Source organism: Cyprinodon tularosa, unplaced genomic scaffold (genome assembly GCF_016077235.1).
Source record: "Cyprinodon tularosa strain WSP-4 unplaced genomic scaffold, ASM1607723v1 ctg976, whole genome shotgun sequence".
In the NCBI taxonomy this organism is placed as follows: domain Eukaryota; kingdom Metazoa; phylum Chordata; class Actinopteri; order Cyprinodontiformes; family Cyprinodontidae; genus Cyprinodon; species Cyprinodon tularosa.
Genome location: NW_024039758.1, coordinates 1 through 13,028, shown reverse-complemented (window position 1 = coordinate 13,028; position 13,028 = coordinate 1). Strand labels below are relative to the sequence as shown.

Below are 13,028 nucleotides of genomic sequence, written 5' to 3'. Positions count from 1 at the left end.
ATTGATGAGCTTGTGCAAATTGTAGCCTCAGTTTCCTGTTCTTAGCTGAAAGGAGTGGCACCCGGTGTGGTCTTCTGCTGCTGTAGCCCATCTGCCTCAAAGTTCGACGTACTGTGCGTTCAGAGATGCTCTTCTGCCCACCTTGGTTGTAACGGGGGGTTATTTGAGTCACTGTTGCCCTTCTATCAGCTCGAACCAGTCTGGCCATTCTCCTCTGACCTCTGGCATCAACAAGGTATTTCCGCCCACAGAACTGCCGCTCACTGGATGTTTTTTCTTTTTTGGACCATTCTCTGTAAACCCTAGAGATGGTTGTGCGTGAAAATCCCAGTAGATCAGCAGTTTCTGAAATACTCAGACCAGCCCTTCTGGCACCAACCATCATGCCACGTTCAAAGTCACTCAAATCACCTTTCTTCCCCATACTGATGCTCGGTTTGAACTGCAGGAGATTGTCTTGACCATGTCTACATGCCTAAATGCACTGAGTTGCCGCCTTGTGATTGGCTGCTTAGAAATTAAGTGTTAACGAGCAGTTGGACAGGTGTACCTAATAAAGTGGCCGGTGAGTGTAAATTTCAATAGTGAACAGAGGTAACAGGGTCTGCTCTGACTGACGTTAGCACTTCTACCTGCATATGAAAGCAGAATGATTAGACTTTGAAATTCAACTGTATTGTCATTAAAATTGTCACGAGTACAAAGCAACGAAATTCACTCTCTGCATTTAACCCATCCTCTTGGGGAGCAGTGTGGGGTTTACGGTATTGCTCAGGAACCCAAAGTGGAAGCTGTGGGGTTCAAACTGAGTACTATCAGGGCTCCAGTCTGTGTGTTTGTTTTTTTGTGTTTGTCTCCCTTCCTCCAACAGGAGGCGCCTGGTTCTGGTCCGCCTCCTCACACTCCTGCTGATGGTTACCTCGTTAACGGAGTGCTCTTAAGCTGCTGATTGCCACTACCTCGATGTCAGAGTGTTTGCCAATTTTGGGTACTCTAACCAAGCTGAGTTTTTGCTGAATAAGACTGAGTTCTTGTCAACCTGAGTTTAAACTTTGTTTTTTGTCTTTGCCTCTTGGCAGGAAGTCATCCTGCAAACTGGATATTTAGGACCTTCACTCCCTGGAGGGATCAACTGAGCCTCAAACTGTGCTGGGGATTCAAACTGGAGGTTTGGATCCAGTTTCCCAGAGAGGACGTTGAGTTTACACACTGAGCAAGGGAATCGTCTCCACTACGACCTGTTCAAGTACCGCAGGAAATCTGAGTGGCAGTCAGTTTCTCCGTTCACCTACAACCGACCGTGTTCTGGGTAAACCCTATTCCGCCCTCCACCGAATCAGACTAACACTGAATACAACACACAGATTGGAGTCAAAGATTCTACAACTTCTCTGGAAATGTGAGTCTACAATCAGATCCTCTCTAGTTCCGGCTGAGCAGAGTTCAGAGCAACACTGCACCGTGCTTCATCTCTTCAATAAAATCTGTTAAACCTTTTCCCCTGGTCTCTCTGAATTGGTTTCTCTGCATGTGGGTCCGAGCTTTAGATAAAACCATGACAGGTACTTGCATCCTTCTCAGAGCACAGTGCACTGCTCTAACCACTACGCCAACACTCCCCAGCTAATATACATGCATCTATTAACCCTTTGCAAAAATAAATTTTAGAATATTGTTGGTCAAAGAAGAAAAACTTCAGAGAGAAATGGGTCGCTAATGTGAAGAAGGCCTCAGGAGGTTCAGGAGTCATGGTTTTAATCATTAGCCAAACTTTAAAAACATCTTTAAAAGGAGTTAAAACGTGGATCATTTAGATATTTAAACCTAAAACAACCTTTAAATCACACTTCTTCTGGCTGGAACTAATATTTTTATATTTTGGAGCTTGATTCATTAGTTCAGTATAATATAGTGTAGTAACTTTGTCGGGAGATAAAGATTAGGTTAGTTAGGATTGATTAGGAGCAAATTTTTCAGCATAAATCAAAACATTGCCTAGAAATTACATTAAGGGTTTGACAGCTACAATTACCAAAATCCACCCGATCGACTGCGACCGTATTTATAGCGTTTATGTCAGGGTTCCTGTGTGTTAGTGAGTGCGAGTTAGGAATCTCCCTACAGAGAGGATCTTTGGGGAGAACCTGTGTAGCCTACACAGGTGAAGATAATGTTTCTGGGCTTGAAAGAGCAGCAGAAAGTTCAATTAGTGCTGGTTTCTGGTGTGTTGTTGAAGTCGTTTACCTGCTTTCTAGTTTCTTGCTTCGTCAATGGATTTTCCCTGACATTTATTGGTTCTTGTTTGGTTTTCAGTATTTTTGTATTTTGGATGTTTGCCTCTGTTCATCTTGTACTTTCATTAAATCATCACAAACTCATCTGTTCCTACTCCTCAAAGCCTCCACCCAACCTGACAGTTTACAACTAACAACTCAGAAAACAGGAAAACTAAAACGGTACATTTTTTACCAATGTAGACATATTTACATCGTTAAAATCTTAGATTCTCCACGTTTCAACTAGCAAGTTCATTTTATGGACACCGCGAAACACCAAAGCACAATTTACACAGATATAGCTGCATGGTTAGCTGTCCAGAAGCTGTTTTAAAAAATCCAATCTTCAATTGTTTAATTTCCATTCGTCCATAAAGGTAAATAGATTAAAAGTATTTCAGCATATTTGTAATAAAAACATTCCATGATGAGAAAATTGCCACATAGAGAAGTTAGCGGGTCATAGTTAATGCTTAGCATTTGGTTAATAAGGCTTAGTTCCTGAAGGATTAGCCTGCAATGTTTTTTTCTTTTTTTTTTTTTTTTACATCGTCTTCCTACCTACAAGACAAAAGTGTCCGCATCAATGTATGATTTGGTTTGAGTCAGGGACAGCCAATGAAGCCTCACAAGCTCTCCTTGCCTGTGAGCCAATGACGCACCGAGTAGAGCGATATTACACCTCATAGAGTCCTGCTGTCATTGGTTAAGACCCCGCGAGCTGTTTGGCTTTGTAGCAAATTAAAAAAAGTTTTCAAAGAAGGGTAGACATTTCTGGGTTGCATAAAGCAGAGCCATGTTACTGGCTTGTGTAAAAGTGAAACACACAGCTAAGGCTGGATAAGTGCATAAAGTTCAAAGCTGTTTACTAACAACGCTCCGATATTTTTGAAGTTTGGACGCTGCTTATGTTTTATTACAATGCCTAAGGCCAAATAAACAAAATACAGCTCAGAAAAGGCACTGTGGCTTATTTTAGCCTGAAAAGCAGCAGTTTCACTATTTTCTATAGATGTTTATGTTATTTTAGGTTTATAGATGAAAAATTTTGTTATATACACTGTTTATGAAAAAAATTGGAAAATACTTGCTTCATAAATGTTTTGTGGCCATCAAAATGCTTCAGTGTTATTCTAAGGGGGAAATAGTTGAGTAAAAGCATTTGGCACAATTTGGCTGGTTTGCAGAGGTTTGGAGATGCTGGTGACACCAAAAGTTCAACGCCCCACAGCTCTGGAACTGTTGTAGCTAAATGTCTGATATTCTCTGCATTTGTGGTTGACATGATATAGAGCAAATGTAATAAAATGAGACTCTCAAGCATGTCGTTATTACTGCTGTTCAAAAAAGACCTTATTTTCGAGAAGAAAAAAAACAACTTTGAATTGATTCAGCAAATAAAGAAAAATAGAATGTTTTAGCTTTCAAATGATGTATCACACATGTAATTTGGGCTTATAGTTCCTCAGTTATTTGCTTTTCCATTTGGGTATGTAAAATAGGCGTGGATTACTTTAAATTAGGTGAGTGTTTAAGTTTCCCCCACTGATTAATGAGAGGATATAGAATTCAAAATCAATTTTTTTTTTTTTTTTATCAAAAACAAGGTTTTTGGATAAATTAGAATAATTTATCACCTACATCTTACAATAATTAGAATAATATGTGCCTAAATGTAATTTTTTTTACTAAATAACTGTAAATATAACAGGTGACAAAGTGAATCCTGGGACTGACACTTTTTTTAGGAAGATCAGATCAAATCTGATCTAAAAGCTGCTTTAAAACATTGATTTTCAAATCATATTTCATCCATTTGAATCCTCTGCGTCTTAATATCTTCTATTAGTTTGGGATCTACTTATTACTTTCTTTAGCCAGATTACCACAGTACAATGCATTGAAAGCTATAGTCTTCTTTTTACATTTCCTGATCTGTGTATAAAAAAAAAAAAAAAAAAAAAACTAAATGGCTACCATGTGTAGTTGATAATAATTCAGTTCAGGTCCTAAATGTCCATCTAAAAAAACTAGAATATTGCTTAAAAGTGCAAAACATTTTGTTGGTCATTTAAGACACAGTTATTTTATAGAGATTAATTCATTAAATATTCTCATTAAATATGCTCCTTCTTGTCATTTGGATAACTATGGCTTCTAGCTCAAGAAAACAAAAAACTCAGCGTATCTGAAAATTAGAACGTCACATTAGACCAAATTAGAAAAAATGTCAGATTTCTAAAAGGTAAGGTAAGGCAAGGCAAATTTATTTGTATAGCACAATTCAGTACAAAGACAATGCAAAGTGCTTTACATGATTAAAATACAGGAAGATAAAACAGAATCAAAGCAAGTAGGAAAAAAAAAATATATAAATAAAATAAAATAAAAAATGTAGAAACAAAACAAGACAGTTGGAAGTTTTTGTTAGATTACATTTATTTATTTGATGATTTTTTTTTTTTTAATGGAGAAGAAGAGGACTTTGTTTGAGCTAATTTTCCAGTATTTGATTTCTAATTATCTTTAAAGCTGTTAGCATTTGATCAAAAATTTCTCCTTGGGCAGTTGACAATTCCCCAGAACCTTGCCTTTAGTTCTACTACCATAGAACTGCAAAACCTTTCCCAATATCTACAGGTAATTTAACTCTGCCCGATATGCAATTTAACTCTGCCCAATCCTATGGTGCCAACCTGGATAAATGGGGGGATCCCACTCTAGATTACCGACGTCTCAGTAAAATTAAGTACCTTCTGGTGGCACCTGCAACCTTCCTCTCACTCTTAGAGAGAGCCTCACGTTCAGGTAAGCTCATTTCCCTCCCTCCCTGTGCTTATACATTAATATCAAAGTCTGAAGCTCAACTAAATAAATAATTTAAATAGAAAAACAGAAAAAAATAATTCTGTTCGTATGTTCTCTATACCCTACTTATATATTATTTTTATGCCTCTTTTCTATAACAAAATAATATTGGTGTAATACCAGTGTTATAGAGCAGACAAACAACAGTATATTGAATATGGTGTCTGAGATGACTTGTAAAAATATAATTTTTATACAGTTTTCAATTTTTATTTTTTATTTTTTTAGATGTACCAATATTTTTTCTGTCACAAATATGCTCAAATTAGCTAAAGATAATTCACTGCTATGGTTTCCTTCCAACAATACTGTTCATTCATAAATGTAAACATCTGGTCTGTGGTTATGTTTTACATTTCCCCACAAGATTTAGTCAAAACAATGTGGAGCTTCCTGGATTTCTCTTCAATAGAAATAATCAAATACAAACATTTGATTTATGCAAAATATTTAGGGGGGGTTACCAAACTCATTCAGGCTTTTCAGAGGCCCTCTCTCTTCTGTCATAAAGAGATTAATCTGAACCCTCGCTGAATACTTCCACCCATTCCACAGCAGGACAGTGGCTGACCCCTCCTGATCCATTCGCTGGTGCATCCTCCAATTGAAGCCCACCATCCTGACCCACCTCTCTCTGACCGGCCCAGGAGGCTGTGTTTAACGCCATGCATTGCCCCTCCTGCGACCCATGACTGATTAACCACACACCTGCTGCACTCGCGTGTCCCCTGTTATATTGCCCCACAATCAATCATGTGGCTCGTTTGCCCAGACTAACGGTTGCAAATACGCACCAGTGCACATCTGTGAGTGGGAGGATTTGCATGTTTTGATGTGATTATGTAATAAGACTTCGTACCTGTGTGTTTTTTTAAGAAGGTGCAAGATATGAACAGAGAAAGTCGAGGCCGAGCCACTCACCCATTTATTTCCCTGAAAACTGCCTGCAGAGTTGAACCTTTCAGAGCCGCTGCCAGCTGTGGGAGATCTTGAATGACCTGTCCAAAAACACAGAGAAATCGTCATCAGGGCGACAGTGGCAGAGGAAGTGCTTCTGTTTACAGTTGTGCTGCAGCAGGCAACAAGGCATTCGTGGGTGTATTTTGCACATAATGGTAAAACGTGGAGCAACAGAGGAGCACCTGTCTGCAACCCAGCTGCAGATATTGTTAAAAAAGACTGATGAGAAAATAAGCTTTAAGTAAAATCAGACCCATTAAGTTGCACTGTAAATATTCATGGATGCCTGAAAAGAAAACTATGATGACCATCACATATCCTTTAAGTGCCTTTAAGATACTAAGGTCTTTAAAGAGAAAAACAAAAAAGGTTCACTAAAACGTCTTCTCAATAAAAGGTAGCGTTTACTCTAATTAGGGGGATGTTTTTTCTTGTATACGTCAACATTTTTACAACAATAAATATTCAATCTTGCTCAAAGTATTCTTCAACTAATTTAACCCCGACACAAACTCCCATGAATTTTATTTGGGACTTTTAATCCTGAATCAGAGCAAATATTTTAGAATTAATTGGAAGCAAAATGATGAATGGGTCTGAAAAGATCTGACAGAGCCTGGATGCATCTGAGAAGAATATCTGGACGTAAAATGTAGTAAAGTTTGTGGTTGATCTGAAACAAAATGGGAAGAAACAGTAAAACAGTAGCAGTAATAGGATTCTTTTTTTGTTCACTTGCTGCATATTGAGTTAGTGTTGAGCATACAAAGTAGCTACGTGGTTGGAGGAGAGACACACAGCAGCACTCAGTGAATTTAACTGGCAGCTACTTTGATGTTTAAGTAAAGGTAAAAAAAAAAAAATTAGAGATGCCTCAGAAAAATCCATTTGTTAGACATGCAGGGCTTTTTACACAAAAACGGCAAAAGTTTGTAAGTTTATACAAGTTAGTATTATAATGCAAGAAGCTTGAGAAAATATAGTTTAAATGTTATGTTCTTTACGATAAAAGCTTGGCTTCTCAGAGAATCATGACTCACATTTACAGGTTAAAATTAACACGTTTTCTGATTGAACAGACAGAATCAGACTGCAGAGCTTCTACATATCTTGAAATTTTGTTTCTGGCATCATTATATCAGCAAAGAGGTTCATAAATCTTTTTAAACAGAGCACAAAGAGAAGTAGGGAGAGCTGCAGATTTTAAGGTGAAACAGATTTACCTGGATATGCAACATGCAATAAAGTATATGTGCAAGTTAAAACAAGACAAACATAGCAAAAAAATATCACACTGTTTTTTTCCCTTATTTTATTGGTTTAAAAGTAATTTAACAAAAAAAACATATTAAATAAGAATTATTTGTGACTGATTTGAGGGATTTCTTGTTCAGCTGAAGGGAACCTTCAAACTCCTGCTCTGTTTATCTCCTCTTTGCTGCCTTATCAGCCTTTAAACAACAGACGATGAACTAATTGAGTGATCTACACACTCTTCGCCTCTTATCCGTTGTTATGTGTGCTGTGATTGGTTTAAAGTGTCTCCTGCTATCTGGGTTGGAGTTCCCCGGTTAATGATCCACTGCAGCAGTTTGATCTTTATTAATATGACACATCCTGATATCCCCGTATACCTCTCCTATGAGCGGCCGCACCTTCGAGACAGAAGCGGTTAAGAGCATGCAGGCATGCGGCTGATTGACAGTCTGTTCTGCTGCTTGTAAAAAGAAAAAAGCCGCTCAGTGTCATAAAGGTCGCTCAGAAATCAGAGAGTCATGTTTTTCCCCCTTAAGTCAAATAGATTTTCTCCAACAGATTTGCACACAAACACACCTGTCTGATGCCTTCCAGTCATGTCAGTGACCGTTTCTACATATGAAGGGATCTATGTGTGTCAAAGTGAGTCAGAATAGCAGTTGCACCCCACCAGGCATTTTTGGGACCCGTGACGAAAACGTAAAATTTGCAAAAAATGGGCTTGATGTCATCTTGCTTTTCAAAGTTAAATCTTCCAGCAAACTGCTAATCCAACATTTATCATACAGTTTGCAAATCACTATTTTAAACAAGATCATAGAAAGTGTGCACAAGACCATGTTTTACACTCTTTAAGAGTTACGATTAAGAAATGAACTATTGTTGTTAAAATTATGCAAAGATTAAAACCTAAAAACGAATAACCTAAAATATACAACTTCTCAATCAAAATGCATTGTAAAATGAATTAACGCAATCATCTCAAAAAGTGAAAGTTGTTTTTATAAAGAAGATAAAAAGATAAAAACTCAGATATGCCGTTGAACATCTGTTACTGATCTGTTGCCAATCCAGACTCACCTGGAGCCTTTAGCTTGCAAATTTATTAAACAAACAAAAACAAACAATAGCATCAACTGCATTATTTAAATTTATAATATCCTTGATATCTTAATATATTATAATAATATAATGTTTTTTATCGTTATTTCACGAAGATCGTTTTAGATAAAAGGCGTGTTTGAGTTTGTTTCCAAAAATATTCCCTCTATAATGGTAAAAAGAACAAAAGCAGTTTTGTTCCTCTTTTTCCTTAAACTACCTAAAACGATGCTAACCGTCCTGTCATTAAAGACGTTTGCCCTTTAGTGGGACATGGAGGAGGATTTATGTTGGGTTCCAGAGTCAGGGCAGCTGCTGACTTAGACTCATCTATTGTTAAGAGTAGTAAAATGCTCAGGGAAAGCTTATTTAAATGTATGATTATCTTGCTAAATATTTATCTTAAGTGATTAACTGCTATTTAGTCTTTAGCTAACCTAGTATGTTATTTTATTGTTGACATTAAGCCAACAAGTTAACACTCACTGCAGTCTGCCCACCTCTTTTGGAGCGAAACTGGCATGAAAATAAAAAATGTCTTGTTTTTAGTATTTTCCTCTGTTTTCTCTCTTTGCTTTTATTAAAAAACATGATATTATTCTTTCTAAGCAGCATGGTTATAATTGCATTTTCAAGGCGCTGTTCGTTAATGCTTACCTTTGGTCTAAACTTAAAAAAAAGAAAAACATAAAACCAAAATATAATAATTTAATTGACATTTAATATTTATGCTATGTATGTATGTATGGAATCTTCTTTTCTTCCCTCTATATCTAGACAACTGAGCTAATTTAAGTAAAAGTTTATAACCCATTTGTTTAGAATGGCCTTGGCTGTTGAAGTTTAACTGTTTACTGTGATGTTATTAGTTTAAGCTTGTGGCCCAACCTTTTTACCAGCTTAAAAAGCTTATTTAATAATAAAAAAAAATGTTTTACTTTCTTTTATTTCCCTTCAATTTTACTGTTGAATTCATGTAAAGCACTTTGAATTGTCTCAGTACTGAAATGCAAATGCCTTGCCTATACAACACCCCTGAAGGGAGGCTCCTCTGCAAAGGAAAGCTAAACATAGATATTATATTTAGGCTTCTTTAAAAAAAAAAATAAATAATTTGTGTGTATTAAACTCATTTATACGGAAGAGGATTAGGGCCACTGGAAAAAAAAAAAAAAGTTAACTGATTTTTAGATTTTATTTCAGTTTAACATGGGGAAAAATAGTCAGAATTCTGACTTTTTCTCAGAATTCTGACTTTAATCTCAGAATTCGGACTTTAATCTCAGAATTCTGACTTTTTTCTCAGAATTCTGACTTTAATCTCAGAATTCTGACTTTTTTCTCAGAATTCTGACTTTAATCTCAGAATTCTGACTTTTTTCTCAGAATATTGGATGTCAATGTCGATGGGCACCCTGATGGAAGATATGTGGGAGCACTCAGCTTCACTGACAAAGATGTGAGTTGTTTGAGGTGGCCAGTGACACATAGGTGGAAAATGATGGAACTAGGCGACTTTTTACGTGCCCGAGGGGTCCCCTCATTAATGGAGGAGCAGAAGGTCATTAAAACAAGAGAGCTAGTCTCTAAAACAGACATGGCTATGGCTTGATGCTAACATTGTTATCTGTCAGAATTCTGAGATTAAAGTCAGAATTCTGAGAAAAAAGTCAGAATTCTGAGATTAAAGTCAGAATTCTGAGAAAAAAGTCAGAATTCTGAGATTAAAGTCAGAATTCTGAGAAAAAAATCAGAATTCTGACTTTAATCTTAGAATTCTGATTTTAATCTCACAATTCTGATTTTTTTCTCAGAATTCTGAGATTAAAATCAGAATTCTAAGATTAAAGTCAGAATTTTGAGAAAAAAGTCAGAATTCTGAGATTAAAGTTAGAATTCTGAGAAAAAAGTCAGAATTCTGAGATTAAAATCAGAATTCTAAGATTAAAGTCAGAATTTTGAGAAAAAAGTCAGAATTCTGACTTTTTTCCCCATATTAAACTGAAATAAAGTTTAAAAATCAGTTAACTTTTTCTTTTTCCAGTGGCCCTAATCCTCTTCCGTACATTTACTTGAAGATATCAGATTAAACTTTTTTTTTTTTCCTGCCAACATTTACCTGTCCAAATCCACTCAGGGCTGTCGTATGGTGCCGTCAGGTCAGACCATTCCTGAACGGGGGAAAAAGCATCCTCCAAAGTGGTCTCTTGAACTGGACGATCCAAGAGGAGCAGCTGGACCCGGGATATGGAGCCCAGATTCCCAGAATCACAGCTCACTGTGAGCGCTGCAAGTCCAGGAGAAAGCTCTACACAAAGAGAATAGTAGCAATGAAAGAAGCTGAAGGCCAGTGTCTGTGCAACTGTTTCACACCATTACATATTTCACCTTCCAGAATCACCATTAGTGCATATACACTATGAGGATACTGAAATAATTTACTGATCTATGGACAGACCTAGTTGAACAGGAAAAGGAAAGGTTTGCTCTACAGATGACAAAAATACAATTGTTTGGGTTAAAAAAAGTCACAAACACAAGTATAAAAAAAAAAAGCTACATCATTTATAAAGCCCAGATAGATAATAAAATTATAAAGAATATTTCCATAGTTTATCAAGTCTAAGGTAATCTTTTGTTATATATAAAGGTAACACATAATCCAGTAGGACCCATAATGAAGCTTTTATTATGCCTGGTTTCTGTTGAAAAAATAAAATAAAACTTTTGACAAGTTAATAGTGCATAACACCTTTAAAATCCCCGTCCATCCCAACAAAGCCTTAGTCTTTTCTTTCAATTAAACCTCTTAACTAAACGGTAAGAAAGGAGTAAGAAAAAAGCTAAAACAGCTGAAGAACAGATGTTCAACACACGTGGGTAGAGCTAGAATAACTGTGATCTAGGCATAATTTAACAAAATGGGCACAAATTGTGGCATTTTATTTATTTATTTTTTTTATCTTATGAAAGAGAATGTTTTCAAATTAACATGATCAAAGGGCTGATTTTATGGTAGGGGCAACGGTTCTGTCATGAGATTTAGCTTCTTTATCATCAAAATGGACCACTGTGAATGGCTTAAAAATCAAGAGAAAATAAAATTAAGTAATAAACAAAAGAGAAAATAAGCTTAATTAAAAAATATTTTTCTATGGCTCCAGGTCAGATAAATAATTATATTTTTGTAAAGTGCTTTATGAACAGCTGAACAGTGAACAGAACAGTAATCTATATAACTTATCAAGTGCTTATGCATTCCCACTTATTGTTTTTCTGTTTATATTTATTATTGTGTGAATGCTGTAGGCATTCACACTATTGAGATCCTGTTTCTCTTTACTGTGTGAATGCTGTAGGCATTCACACTATTGAGATCCTGTTTCTCTTTATTGTGTGAATGCTGTAGGCATTCACACTATTGAGATCCTGTTTCTCTTTATTGTGTGAATGCTGTAGGCATTCACACTATTGAGATCCTGTTTCTCTTTATTCTTTATTTATTTTTTTTATTATTTTTATTCTTCCGACCATTTTTTGTAACGCTACTACTTCTGCATACTTTGTGCTATTTCAACCATTCAAATTTCACAATATTCAGCTCATTTAGGACATGTCGGCTATGTCTTTTTGTACTTCTACCTCTTTTGCTTTTTAAATTATTCTGCTTTTTCTGCAAATTTTTGCTTCATTGAAATGAATGGCATTTTGCTAAAATTCTGCTAAATCTTCTGCTATTTTGCTCTTTAACTACTTCTGCATACTTTCAGCTAGAAACACCATTCAACTTTTAAAATATTTCCGTATCTTTCTGCTATTACTGTTTAACTCGGCTTTTTGCTAGCTTTTACAGTTTTGCTTCAGTGAAGCTTCAAACTTTTAAACATTTTTTACAGATTTTCAAATTTATAATGGAAGTCTATGGACGGAATGTTCAGCTGCTAGAGTGTGCCACTCTAGCGTTTTCAAACATTTCACTCATGCCGAACAGCTTCAACTCACTCGCTCATTTTTTACCCTATCTAGATAAATTTTACATCAAAACGTAGGGATTTTTGTCAGGATTCAGGAAATGTAACCCTCATCTGTGTGGCATTTACGGTTTTCCGACAGTTTGGCCCAGACCACGAAGAAGTCCACACTTCTCCAATAGAAATCCAATGAGAGCTCTCTGAAAATCTGAAGTGAAAATTCAAAAAAACAGACTTTTTCGTATCGCTCCCATTCGGGAACCGTTTGACGTAGCAACACGAGCCTTGCTGAAGTTGTTCCTCAGACCTTCCTAGCACTCACATTGAAGGAAGTGTGTCGATATCTTTTATCATTTAGCTAGGAACAAGGTTTGTTTGGGGGTAACAAATCTGTCCGAACCCCAAAATCAAGATTTTGACAATTATACACTTTTTTACATCGTCACCACACCATGAAAGTTACCCCAATCGGAGACAAAGGATAGCTCTCGCTTAGACTGAAAGAATTTTTTAGATACCATTTAAGGTTTGTCTTCAGCACTCGTTTGTTCGGAGCTGATAAACCCATTCAAAAAAGCCTGAGAACTAAGGAACG

At 36.3% G+C, this 13,028-nt stretch overlaps 1 protein-coding gene across 1 annotated transcript in view; it reads right to left on the bottom strand.

Moving 5' to 3' along the window:
- The window catches only part of LOC119776999, a 59,929-nt gene extending 49,063 nt beyond the window's left edge, over positions 1-10,866 (bottom strand). The window contains exons 1-3 of the mRNA XM_038275723.1: positions 10,851-10,866; positions 10,582-10,770; positions 6,066-6,142 (exon numbers count right to left, since the gene is read on the bottom strand). Coding sequence (XP_038131651.1) covers positions 6,066-6,142; positions 10,582-10,770; positions 10,851-10,866 — 282 coding nt within the window. The remainder of the gene's footprint in view (positions 1-6,065; positions 6,143-10,581; positions 10,771-10,850) is intronic.
- Between the last annotated feature and the right edge of the window lie 2,162 nt (positions 10,867-13,028).